The sequence below is a fragment of the Peromyscus californicus genome, unplaced genomic scaffold (assembly GCF_007827085.1).
Source record: "Peromyscus californicus insignis strain IS unplaced genomic scaffold, ASM782708v3 Scaffold_22__1_contigs__length_63687245, whole genome shotgun sequence".
Lineage (NCBI taxonomy): Eukaryota > Metazoa > Chordata > Mammalia > Rodentia > Cricetidae > Peromyscus > Peromyscus californicus.
The window spans coordinates 31,303,434-31,317,380 of NW_026294525.1; the positions used below are offsets into that span (position 1 = coordinate 31,303,434).

The 13,947-nt window shown below is 40.9% G+C and overlaps 1 protein-coding gene across 3 annotated transcripts in view; it reads left to right on the plus strand.

Annotated features, from left to right (window-relative positions):
- Positions 1 to 7,748, plus strand: part of Slc18b1 (solute carrier family 18 member B1) — a 32,834-nt gene extending 25,086 nt beyond the window's left edge. For all 3 annotated transcript variants that reach the window (XM_052751181.1, XM_052751180.1, XM_052751182.1), the window contains 6 exons: positions 1,822 to 1,913; positions 3,693 to 3,788; positions 5,097 to 5,171; positions 6,085 to 6,178; positions 6,281 to 6,333; positions 6,758 to 7,748. In XM_052751181.1, coding sequence (XP_052607141.1) covers positions 1,822 to 1,913; positions 3,693 to 3,788; positions 5,097 to 5,171; positions 6,085 to 6,178; positions 6,281 to 6,333; positions 6,758 to 6,824 — 477 coding nt within the window. In that variant the 3' untranslated portion in view covers positions 6,825 to 7,748. The remainder of the gene's footprint in view (positions 1 to 1,821; positions 1,914 to 3,692; positions 3,789 to 5,096; positions 5,172 to 6,084; positions 6,179 to 6,280; positions 6,334 to 6,757) is intronic.
- Positions 7,749 to 13,947: the final 6,199 nt, after the last annotated feature.

Here is a 13,947-nt window from a genome sequence, read left to right on the forward strand (position 1 = left end):
CTCAGCAGACTCAAGTTCAGTATTTCATATGAAGAAGAGTCTGGTACTCAATCTACTGGAAACTATTGCACCATTTTTTTTTTTAAGACTGAGCCTCACTATATAGACCAGGCTGATCTGAAACTCAGTCCCCTTGCTTCCCAGAATCTTCCCAGAGTCAGGATCATGGTCTGTTGTTGATATGACAAGCCTGGTTTGTATTATACCGTCTAAAACTCCCTTAATGACCCAGACAACACAAAATAAAACAGAAACCCTGATCCTAGTAACAAGGGCAGCGTCTAAGGCTCTTACAAGTTATTGGACTTGATCAGATTGCAAAACTAATAGAGGGAAATTGACTTAGAAAGAGGGTATGAAAAAAATGGCCCTGCAAGTGTTCATCAACTGTTCTCTACCCATCTTGAACTGAGTCCCTTCTGCTCTCTTTCAGTTGGGCCTAACCCGTTTCTTTCTGCATGACTGATCAGCAGAAACAGCACCATTAACCAGACCTCACATTTCCATGGCTGCTTCTGCAGCTTTAGTGCTTAGATTTTTCATTTTTCTCTCATTAGCTTTGCATATATATTTATAAGATATATGTTATAGGGGAGTTACTTAGTAACCCAAGTAACAAAATGCTAATGTTTTTCCTTTTTTTAAAGATTTACCTTCATTTTTGTTTGTGTGTATGCTTATGTGTCTGTGTTCGTGTATGCCACATGTATATGGGTGACCTCAGAGACCAGGAGAGGGCAGTGGATCTCCTGGACCTGGGCTTCTAGCATTTGTGAGCCACCTGACACAGGTGCTGGGAACCAAGCTTGGGTCCTTAGAAGAGGACTAGTATGGCTCTAGTAGTGTAAGTGTTAATATATAAAGTGATTGTTGACTTGGGACAATATTGAGAGAACTCTTAACCTCTGAGCCATCTCTCCAGACCCCAAATAGCTAACATCTTAAACAATATTTGGAGCTAAGTGTTAAGACATAATCTTAAGCCGGGTATGGTAGCAAATGTTAGTTACCCTAGCACCTGGAAAGCTATAGGACTAAGAGATCATTAGTTCAGTACCAGCCAGGGCTGTATAGCAAGACCTTGCTCCTTGCTTTAAAAAGAAAGACATAGGCTGAGTTAAGCAGTTTAGAAGGGATAATTTTTATTAGATACCATCTTAGACTAGTTAGACTGCCATAACAAAATATCAAAGACCTGGAGCACACAATAAACAAGGGATACTTAGTTCTCACAGTTTTGCAAGATCCAGGCTCTTGCTTGGTGTTGAGGGCCACTTCTGACTCACAGCAACCCCACGTGGAAGAGTGGGAAATGCTCTCAGAGACTTCTCCTGTGAGGGTGTGGATCCCAGTCATGAGGGTTCCTCCTTCACTACCACATCACCTCTCCAAAGCTGACCTCCATGCACCATCGGACCAGGCACTAGAATAGCATATGAACCTGGGGGTTGGCGGGCAGGGATTCCATTCAGTCACTCTGCAGTAGATACTTTTAAATAATGTGTTTTTCCTGGGTATTATGACACATTAGCAAGTTGCTTGAGGTGACTGCTTTTTAAATTCTTACATGTTTGGAATAGTTCATGATGTGCCAACATTCTGTTACATACCCCCTTCCTGGGGAACTTCTTTGCTCATCCCACCATCTTGCAAAATATCCTCCTTGCCTTTGCATTTTTCATCTGCCTGTTCTCAAATATAAAGTGTCATTTGCTTCAGTGTGTTTGGGTTTTTGGATGTCATTACTCTAATGATTTTTTTTATATTGTTTGATTACAGAGGGTCCTTTGGTTTAAGCTTTGAACTCTTTCTCTTTACCAGAATCTCAGGAAATGGTTTCTGATTTTTGGAAACTTAATCACAGCTGGGTGCTACATGCTCTTAGGACCTGTCCCCATTTTGCACATTAAAAGGTAACTTGTCTTGTTCCGTGTTTTTGGAGAAATAGTAATTATTTAATTCTTCTAAGTGACTTAGTACTGCAAACATTGCTATTTAAACGTTGACTTTGACTTAGGATTGTATTGAACTGTTTGTGTGACTGACAATGCTTTATTCACTACAAGCTCACAGTAGTTTACAAATCTTAACACATTCAATCTTTATCAAATGAGAACAACATTGATTCTCATCTATAAGGTATTTGTTTTGTTTTGTTCTGTTAGCTGAGGCTAGCTTTGAACTCACAATCCTCCTGACTCTACCTCTCAAGTGCTAGGATTATAGGTTTGCACCACAGTACCATGTCTTCTCCTGTGTTTCAACTGCACAGGTGCTTGGAATGATTTTCAAAATAACATTTATGGATAACAACCTTTGCTTGATACTTAGAGAATACAATTGTGTTTTTCTGAGTCTTTCTTCTCATTTATTGAGAGGGTGACCGAGTCTTTTATTGTTTCTGGGTCATCCTTAGCATGTAGTAGTTGCTCATTAGAGTTTATTTGTTATAATTTATTTATTGAAACAAAGTGAGCTGCTTGGATTTTTTCCCCCCATACTTCTGGGGTAAAACAGGGCATCATGGGAAGAGGGTGATTTCGGAGTCTTTTGGATCTGGGTTTCGATTTTGGTTCTGTCACTGGTAGTGGAACTTGAGTGAATCACTTAACTTCCAAGATCCTAAACTTTCTTGTCTATAAAAAGAAACCGGGGCCGGAGAGGTGGCTCAGTGGTTAAGAGTACTGACTGCTCTTCCAGAGGTCCTGAGTTCAATCCCAGCAACCACATGGTGGCTCACAACCATCTGTAATGAGATCTGGCACCCTCTTCTGGCCTACAGATATACATGCAGACAGAATACTGTATACACAATAATAAATAAATCTTTAAAAAAAAAGAAAGCAGGGCCAGCAATATGATCAGCCCACTAAGATACTTGCTGCCAAGCCTGGAAACTTGAGTAGGGACTCCAGGAATTAATTCCAGGAGCTACATGGTAGAAGGAGAGAACTGATTTATGTGTGTTGTCCATTCATCTACACACACACACACACACACACACACACACACACACACACACACACACTCACTGTGGCATATCTCCCCTCCAAAATAAAATAATGTAATTTTAAAAGGAATTAAAGCTAATACATGGCAAGCCAGGCATGGTGGTGCATGCCTTTAATCCCAGCACTTGGGAGGCAGAAGCATGTGGATCTCTGTGAGTTCAAGGCCAGCCTGGTACAAAAACAACAACAAAAAAAGAATTACACGCATAATGTCCGACAGGTATTTAATTGGACTCCAACATAGAATATCTGTCGGTTTCTAGTCTCTTCTTTTGCCCCCTCTCTCTTTGTCATTGTTTAATTGAATTTCAAGATGAAATGATTACATGAACAACAGCATTGATATTGAGAGAATTTAATTACAGTTACAGATGTGTAATATGTATGATTTTGTTATGGTGGGAGGGCTGGCTGGTTGCAGATGTGTAATATGTATGACTAAACACATGTGTGTGAAATGTGGAAGCAAAAGTGATTGTAGATGATGCAGGAGATGCTTTTGCTGCAGAGGTGGAAGGTGCTAACACGAGCTCTCACTGAATGGAGTGGGACAAGATGGAAATAGGAGCAAAACAAGTCAACTATCTGTGAAGATAACTTCTCTGCGATCCTGCTGTCCTGGTTTCAAGTTTGTATCTCTTAAAATACTAATGCTTTCATTTCCTCCCAATTCCTCTGCAGTCAGCTCTGGCTCATGGTGCCGGTGTTAGTGGTCAATGGCATCTCTGCTGGAATGAGTATCATCCCAACTTTCCCGGAGACCCTTAGTTGTGCATAGTAAGTTTCTCAGTTGTTTGACAAGCTCTGCAGTGATGGGCGTGGTAGCGGGTGTGGGGTGGGAAGGGGTGGGGTGGGTTAGGGTGGGAAGGGGTGGGGAGTGGGAGATAGGCAATCAGTCTCACCTCACTTGTTCAGACCCATAGGAGGTTGGATATTTGCCCAACAGTACATCTTCATGATCTCAGATCATATAAATATTGTGACATAAATCATATAAGTAATAGTGGAACCATACTGAAAATGACATAGTGACATTAATATACTAAAAGGTAGAATAGGTTACAGGGAGATGCTTGGCTTCTTGTATGTCTCAGGTGGTGTGTGTGTGTGAGTGTGTGAGTGTGTGTGTGTGTGTGTGTGTGTGTGTGTGTGTGTGTGTGTGTGTGTGTGTGTGTGAATAGTTTTAGAAGTCCAGAACCAAATGGAGAAGTTTCAGAGGCGCCCCTGTGCATGGAGGAGAATCATACACGGGCACAGGGTGACGAGCCATCTGTCGCTTGGCCGTTGTCCCTTTGCATGTGGCATGTTCATGAACACTAAGGTCTTGACTGTGCTGGGGTTTCTCAATGACACTCAGAGGACAAAGAGCTGGATCTGTTTTCTTAGAGCAGCCTTTCTTCTCTTCACCCTATTTTAAGAGTTTCTAGGTTAATTATGTACTTAATTAGCGTTTAATGCAGATGAGTTATGATTCTTGCTATTATACAGATAGATGTAGTAAAATTAGGTTATTTTATGAAAATGCCTTCCAATTTGATTTACATATTTTATTTATTTTTTTTAATTTTTGAGATTATAATTACATTTCACCCTTCCTTTACTCTCTCCAAACCCTCCCATATACCTCTCTACACTCTCCAAATTCATGCTCTCTTTCTTCATTGTTGTTGCCTGCATATGTGCATTTGTATAAATATATATAATCCTAAATATACCCGGTTCAGTCAGTATAATGTTTCATGTCTGTATGTTTTCAGGGCTGACCATTTGGCACTGGACAAACAATTGGTGTACTCTTCCCTGGGGAAGAGCACCTCTCCCAGCCTTCTTCAATTGCCTATAATCTTTGTGTAGGGTTGATATTTGTTTTGTGCTGGTGTTTGAGCCCAAGGCCTTGGGCATGATAGGCTCACACGCTACCATTCAGCTACATCTCCAGCTCCCAGATGAGTTCTTATTTTAGAATGGAATGCTCTTATATTTAGTTTCTTCAGATTGTATGTGGGTTATCTTAATGTATCTGTCACACACTTTTTCCATACAAGTTCTCCTTTTCATGATGGATCTGTCCATGTTTCTCTGCAGTGAAAATGGGTTTGAAGAGGGAATAAGTACGCTGGGACTCGTATCTGGTCTTACTGGCGCCATGTGGTCAGTTGGGTAAGTGAATTCATTTGCACCTGAGAGATGGAAATGCTCTTTCCATGTTACAGATGGAAAATTGAAACATCAAAAAGGTCCATGAGATTATCTAAGGCAAAAGCTCATCTAAGGCCGAGCAAGATTTCTAATTCACAACCTGTGACTCCAAAATCTAGAATGTCAGTATATGTCATACCAAGCTAAGGTACCTTCATGGACCTTGCTTTGAGCAATACTTAAAAATTCCTTTAACTGAAGCATATCTCAGACTTTTAAAAATGCATTCCTTTATTGATTCACTTGCTTGGTTGTTTGATTGGTTATTTACTTCCTAATAGATCAGACAATGCACTGTATAGTAGCAATCTAATACATACAGAGTCAATAACTATGCACTGAACGGATTCAGTTAATAAGAATAGAAAGAATAGTGGGCCAGTGAGATGGCTGAGCAGGTAAAGTACTTGCCACACAAGCCTGGAGACCTGAGTTCAATCCTGGGAACCTCAATAAAGATAGAAAGAAAAAGGGAACTTGTTTCACAGGCTTGTCCTCTGACTTTCTTATGGTACTGTTGCATGCACCCCTACCCACAAAATAGATTATTTTAAACATGTGCTACTGTTTTTATTGTTAAGTAGGTCACCAACTTCACAGCTGTAATCCTACATTTACAACTGTCTAATAATCATAATTCTTTCTTTCTCTTCTTCTCTCTCCCATCTCAGCACTGGATCTGGGGATCAAACTCCACCCTCCACACTGTGGGCAAGTGCTCTACCAATGAGCCACACCCAGGCCTAGAACTTATGCCTGAGAATCTCCCTTTATTGTTTTAGCTTAAGGAAGACCAGTGACTGGGGTGTCATGCATCTTTATAAAGTAGTTTTTGCACTGTTAGATACTCACCCATTCTTCTTTCCATGGTCAGTGCTTTCATGGGACCAATGCTGGGCGGATTTCTGTATGAGAAAATTGGTTTCGAGTGGGCAGCAGCTATACAAGGTCTATGGGCTCTGATAAGTGTGAGTAATCCTGGATTTGCGGGGGTTTCTTCCATTTCCTTACACTTTGGAGACACTTGTCTTGGAGGATTTGCTTTAACAGTGCATTTCGTTGTGTTAAAGGGACTTGCGATGGGCTTATTTTATCTCTGGGAGCACTCAAAGGCGAGAAGAAGGTACGATCAGCTTTCCAGACTCCTTTCCTCTTTAAAAAAAGGCTAGCTCATGAGCATAGAAAAGAAATATTATTTTCCATCCCTTCTTGCTATTAGATTTCTGGGGAACATAAGCCTTGTTTATTGACAGGCACGTAGGTCCAAGGAGGTGCTTGGGTGGAGATGTAGGTACTGAGTGTTTAGCTTTCTTTTTTCTAGGGTGTGGTGGGGTTTGAGATAGTTTCTTTGGGTAGCCCTGGCTGTCCTAGAACTAACTCTGTAGACCAGGTTGGCCTTGAACTCAGAGATCTGCCTGCCCCTGCCCACTGAGTGCTGGGATTAAAGGTGTGTGCCACCACAGCTAGCTGTGTTTAGTTTTTTAAGATGATCAATACTGTCTGGTTGTTTTTTTTTATTTATTTATTTATTTTTTACCTCACTGTAGATCTAAAACTCAGAACATCATTGACACAGAGGAGGAAGAAGCTGGGCTCTTGCCCAATGAAACCTAAGCTCGCAAGCTCTGGACTGATGCAGACTGGGAGACAGGTGCCTCGAGCTAAGACAGCAGCTGCTGGAGGAGCTTTCTGGGTGCCAGGCAGAAGTCCTTGCTTCCTGGACTCGAACCCTGGAAGTGTCAAGCTGCTTTTAGACGACCCTGCCCCGGGCTGCGCTTACTGTAGTTTGGAACATCTATGAGAAAGGGAAAACCAGCAGAAGCTGGTGTTTCTAAATGACCCGCCTTGTCCCTCAGGGTGCTGTTATTGACTCTCTTTGGCTTTCTTATTCTTGCATTCGTTTTTCATTCTAAGTTCTTCAGTTCTACAGATGCACTTCTTAAAATTAATATGTGAAGAAATGAAACTACTTAATATACCTTGAACATATACAACAGAATGTATAATTTTATGAAATCAGTTTTGAAAGACGTGCTTTCTCTGCACTGAGATTTTTATATCCATTAAAAAGGCAAAATTCCTGCCTGCCACATAAAAACTCTAGAGCATTCTTTGGCTCTCAGGTTTTCTAAAAACATTTCTGTGCAAGGCACACACATACAAAAAATAATGATACATGCAGTTTCTATTTTGTGACATTTTTAGTTATGATTTGTATTTATAAATATTATATGCCATACCATTATTCGTTTCCAATCTCAGTATCTCTTGTTTTAGTCCCACAGTTTGTTTGTTTATTGGGTTTACTACTTTTCATACTCTTGGAAGTATGTTCCATCACTAGGCGGGGCAGGCCCCCTACCTCCCCAAAGCCAACGATGAGTGTGTGCTGCACGTTGGAGGGATTCTCCCTCTAGCTTCATGTAAAATCCTTGCTATTACTTGAAGTGAGAATGTCAACTTTATACCTCCTGATTCATTTTCTTATTTGTAGTAGTTACATTTCTTTTTTAATAGAATAAAAGATTTTTGTCTATCTATCCATTGTATTCATTCAAAACACTCTTTTTTATATATATATTTTAATTTATTTTACATCCTAACTACAGTTTCCTCTCCATCCTCTTCCCCCATTACCTTCTCCCTACTTCTTTTCTACCTCCCCCGACCCCCATCCATTCCTCAGAAAGGGTAATGCTTCCCATGGGAGTCAACAAAGCATGGCATATCAAGTTGAGGCAGGACTAATTTCCTCCCCTCTGCATTAAGGCTGAGCGAGGTATCCCACCATAGGGAATAGGTTTTAAAAAGCCAGCTCATGCACCAGGGACAGTAACTGGTCCCACTTCTAGGGACCCCACAAACAGACCAAGCTACACAACTGTCACACAAGGCAGAGGGCCTCGTTCAGTCCCATGCAGGCTCCCTAACTCTTGGTCCAGAGTCCATGAGCTCCCAAGAGCTCAGGTCAGCTCTCTGTGGGTTCCCTGTTATGACCCCCACCCCCACCCCGGTTCGTACAATACCTCCTCCCTTTCTTCAGCAAGACTCTCAGAGCTCAGCCAAGTGCTTGGCTGTGGATCTCTGTACCTGCTTCCATCAGTTACTGGATAGAGTATCTCTGATGACAATTAGGGTAATCACCAATCTGATTACAGGAGAAGGCCAGGTCTTCAGGTACCCTCTCCACTGCTAGAAGTCTTGGCTGGGGTCATCCTTGTGGACTACTGGGAAGTAAAGTTTAAGTAATTCCCTTAATATAAAGTTATTAAACGTTAATGTGTCAAACCAGATGTATGGTGCAAGCCTTTAATCTTAGCACTTGAGGACAGAGGCAGGTGAGTACCTGTGAGTTCCAGGTCAGCCAGGACTAAATAGTGAGACCATGTCTAAAAGAAAAATGTGAGTATGTTAAGTATATTAGATTTCTTTTCCCAGAAAAAGTTTAACAGAAGAGACTAGTTGGTCAAGATGGAAAATGTAAATGGAGAAAATAATAAATGAGGCATGTGTTTATACTAAGAAAAAATAGTTAAGTGCTTTTAGCTTAGTGCCGAAATTTTACTGCTGTTTCCCGCACAGTACAAACCAGTTCAGACTTGATTTCTCTCCAGACCTTTGATGGTGGTGGCTCTCTGTCCTAATAGTCCACCCTAATAAATGCCTTTCAGTCAGCAGGAAGCCTTTAGCAACTGAAACTCCCCCTTTTTAATCCTAGTTAGACAGGCATTCTATATAATTAATGGGCACACTTATGATTTTTGTTTTAAATATGGATTCTCCTACTTCATACTTTTTTAACTTAGACTCTCGATTTTAGATATTGGCAAAGGTGGCAGAAAATTTATATTGAGGTTAGTGTCTCCTACCCAGCACATTCTAGCATTTACATAAATATATGCAAAATCAGGCAGTGGTGGCCCACACCTTTAATTCCAGCATTTGTGAGGTAGAGGCAGGCAGATCTCTGTGAGTTTGAGTGAACTCCAGGTCAGCCAGGACTGTTTTACAAAGAAACCCTGTCTTGAAAAACAAAACATAACAAATATATTTATATTTATAATTACTTTTTAAATACTTATATAATATTTATAATTAATTAGTTAATCAATCTTGGTTTTGTTTTTTTTTTTAATTTTTTTTTTAGTTTTTCCGAGACAGGGTTTCTCTGTGTAGCTTTGCACCTTTCCTGGATCTCGCTCAGTAGACCAGGCTGGCCTTGAACTCACAGAGATCCACCTGGCTCTGCCTCCCGAGTGCTGGGATTAAAGGCGTGAGCCACCACCGCCCGGCTTGGTTTTTTTTTTAATGCAAGGTTTCTCTGTGTAATAGGCCTGGTTGTCCTGGAACTTGCTTTGTAGACCAGGCTGGCCTAGAACTCACAGAGATCCGCCTCTGTCTCTCCTTCTGGGCACTGGGATTAAAGGCATGCACATCTACACCCTCTTGAATGGAGGTTTTGCTAAACATTCAAAAGGAGCATGCACATCAACAGTGCCATGAGAATAAACCTCTTACTATTGATGAAGAAAGATGATTGTAATACAGTGACGATACATCATGTTCTCCCAAAGTATCAATAAAACAAATGTTTTATTTAAAAAAAATAATTCCCAGCACTTGGGAGGCAGAGGCAGGCAGATTTCTGTGAGTTCATGGCCAGCCTGGTCTAAAACTGAGTTCTAGGACATCTAGGGCTATTATATAGAGAAATCTTATATTTTAAAAAAACCCACCAAGACTGATTAATTAATTTAAAATAATTTTTAAAAGTAAGTGAGGCTGAAGCTGTAATATAACACAGCAGTAGAGTATGTGCCTGGCCTGGTTCAGACCCTAGTAACATATTCACATCATACTATAATAAGAATAGGAATGACTAATGATATGAAATTTTGTCTAGCATTTCATAAATACCACCTAATATGCTAGCTTCTTTATTTCATCCTTTGTCATAGAGACCTATGCTGTATGGTTTTGAGTGCTAAGTTCCCACAACTTAGAATTACATGAGAAGAAAGTCTCAATTGAGAAATTGCTTAGATGAAGTTGGTCTCTGGGAGATTGCCTTGATTGTTAATTGATGTGGGAAGACCAGGCCCACTGTGGGTGGTACAATTCCCTGAGCAGGGTTCCTGAACTGTGCATTCCATGCTTTCTGTTCTTTTCTATGAACTACTATGCTTGAGTTCCTGCATTGACTCCCATTAATGATGCACTGAAACCTGGAATTGTAAGCCAAGTAAGGCCTTCTCTCCCCTCAGTTGCTTTTGGTCAAGGTATGTATCACAGCAACAGAAATGAAATTTGAACAAGACCCTGAGTGACAGTGTCAATATTAGTATTATTAAGTAAGGTGAGAGCATCATGGTGCACGTCTAAAATTGTAGAATGCCAAAGGTTGTGACATGAGAATCAAGAGTTTCAGCCACACAACATTTGAGGCCAGTCCTGGCTACCTAATAAGACCCTATCTCAAAAACTAAAAATAATGATACAATGATGATGATGAACGTTTTAAAAATGACACCAAGACAGAGAAAGTTTCTCTGTTCCCCAGGTCAGGGACAGACTGACAGGAAGCTGGCCTTTCATGACAGTGGACTCCAAGACATTTGCACTGAATGCCTTAGCCATTTAAATGATACCTAAATGTGAGGGGGAATCATTGATAGTTCAAGGATTCCTCTTCAGATCAGATCACAATTTGACAGTAATAGAGCTGCTCCTGTCTCACTGTGCTAAAAATTTACATAGATGGAAAAATATTGCAAGTTGTTTTACAATATAATTTTAAGATATGTTACATTTGTTTGTGCTATAGAACATTTGTTTAATGATGCAAAGATGAGTTGCATTCTTTTAGGTTGCATTTGTTTAACTCTGTGAAGCTGTGTTATTTTGTCTGTCTAAAACGCCTGATGGTCTAATAAAGAGCTGAATGGCCAATACTGAGGCAGGAGAGGGAAATAGGCAGGGCTGGCAGGCAGAGGGAATAAATAGAAGGGGAAATCTGGGAGGAAAGAAGAAAGAACAAGAGAACAAGGAGAGGAGAATGCTAGGGGCCAGCCACCCAGCAACACAGTCACACAGTCACACAGCCATCCAGCCACACAGTTACACCGCCATCCAGCCACAAAGCAAGAGTGAAAGTAAGATACAGAAGTAAAAAAAGGTAACAGGATAATTTAAAGTTAAGAAAAGCTGGCAAGAAACAAGCCAGGCTAAGGTTAGGCATTTGTAAGAAATAATAACCCCCCTGTGTGACTTATTTGAGAACTAGGTAGTGAGTCCCCCAAAAGAGTACAGAGCAAAAACAACAGCAATTAGACAGGAAAAGAGCAGCAGGAATCTAGATTTCAGAATCATCTAAATATAGTTGTGGTTTGCTAGAGCACATATAACAAAAGAAACCATATACTTAATGTTTGAAAGCACACAAATGCATTACCTCATAACCTACTTCACTTCTAAGACTGTGAGAGTCAGCTGCATGTCTCCTTCCTGGCTCCTGGACATTGTTAGTCTGGTTCCTTGACTATCTTAGCAAAGACCCAACCCTCCTCATGTCACATTCTTCCTGTGTGTGTTTGTCTATCTTTGTGTCTGAAATTTTTCTTTTTGTAAGAATACCAGTCAGATTAGGAGGTCTGCCTTGCTCCGGGTGACCTCATATTAATTAATTATAAATCCTATTCAAAAATCAGGGTTTATCTGAGGTGCTAAGGGTTAGGACTTTCAATGTGAATTTTTAGGGAACACAGCTCAACTTTTACCAGTGTCAAAGAAGGGATGTAAATTAGATTAAGCAGGAGGAAAGATCTTTGATTTTGGCTGAAAAAAAATATTAGAAAATTGCCGGGCGGTGGTGGCGCACGCCTTTAATCCCAGCACTCGGGAGGCAGAGCCAGGAGGATCTCTATGAGTTCGAGGCCAGCCTGGACTACCAAGTGAGTTCCAGGAAAGGCGCAAAGCTACACAGAGAAACCCTGTCTCAAAAAATCCAAAAAAAAAAAAAAAAAAAAAAAAAAAAGAAAATAAAGAGGTCTTGGAAGATGGCCCTATGAATAAAAGTGTTTGCTGTGCAAGTGTGAGAAACTGAGTTCAAATCCTCAGGACTCTGGTAAAAGCCGGACACATAGCATAGATATATGTAATCCTAACCTCTTATGGGGAGGTAGGGAATGAATGGTAGAATTGGAGGACTCCCCCAGAAGAACAAGGGCCACCTAGCCTGGCATATGCAGTGGGAAAACAAGAACATGGCCCTATCTCAAACAAGACCAAAGATTGAGGACCAACTCCTGACTTACACATCCCCTGACATCTGTGCCATAGTACATGCATGAACGTGCACACACATAGATCACTTAATTTTTGAAGTAAAAAATAAGTTAAAAAAAAAAAGCAAGATGTAGTGGTGCACATCTTTAATCCCAGAACTTGAGAAGCTGAGACAGGTGGATCAGTGATTGACAGGACAGGCAGGGCCACATAGAGAGACCCTGCCTCAAAAACACACACAAAAAAAAGAAAAAAAGAGTAAAATTATGATGATTTGTACAAGAAAATAGAGTTGGATAGAGAAGCTGGGCTAACATACCCAAACTATGTTATATCATGGGCCCAGCTCAAATGAGTTAAAATTCCAGCTCGGCCGGGCGGTGGTGGCGCACGCCTTTAATCCCAGCACTCGGGAGGCAGAGCCAGGCGGATCTCTGTGAGTTCGAGGCCAGCCTGGTCTCCAAAGCGAGTACTAGGAAAGGCGCAAAGCTACACAGAGAAACCCTGTCTCGAAAAACCAAAAAAAAAAAAAAAAAAAAAAAAAAAAAAAAAAAAAAAAAAATTCCAGCTCACTTTGTAGCTAGCCTCTGGCAGGTTATTCATAGTCCAGCAAAAATTCTGCTAATGTAAGAATTAACTGACATAGTGGCATAAAGTGCTCATTTGCCTTGTACAGAACTTTATATGAAAATGTATGGGAAGGAAGTGGTTTGGGTGGTAGAATGCTGGTATAGATAGCATGCATGAGGTCCTGCTCTCTATTGCTTAGCACTGAGTAAAACTGGGACTGGTGGACCACTGTAGCAATCTCAGCATTCAGAATGTAGAGGCAGGGCCTTCAGGAGTTCAAGGTCATCCTCAACTACATAGCAAGTTTGAGGCCAGCTTGAACTACATGAGACTGTGTGTCAAAAACAACAAAATGATTTTAATGATCTAAAATGTTTGATTAGTTTACCTATTAGTCAATCAATGGAAAGTAGGCTGTGTCACCACTAGCCTTAGACTGAAACTGGGCTTAATTCTGAGGCAGGTGTGTTGATACAGCCCTGTTCCTCAGGACCTGGGAAGTAAAGGCAAGAGGACCAGCAGTGCAAGGCCAACCCTCAGCTACAGGCAAGTTTGAATCTAGCTTAGGCTCCAAAAGACCCTGTCTCAAACAAACAGAATTCTGGCCCCCAGTTATTTCAACAGAGTGAAGTAAGACATTTATTGTTTTCGTTTTTGTTTTTGTTTTTCAAGACAAGGGTTTTTTTTGTGTAGTTTTGATGCCTGTCCTGGATCTCACTCTGTAGACCAGGCTGACCTCGAACTCACCGAGGTCTGCCTGGCTCTACCTCCCAAGTGTTGGGATCAAAGTTGTGTGTCTGCTGCCTGGCATGAAGTAAGGAATTGAATGACACACCCTTAGGGATTCTTTTGGTTGTGTCAATTTTAACTTAGTAAGTGCTGC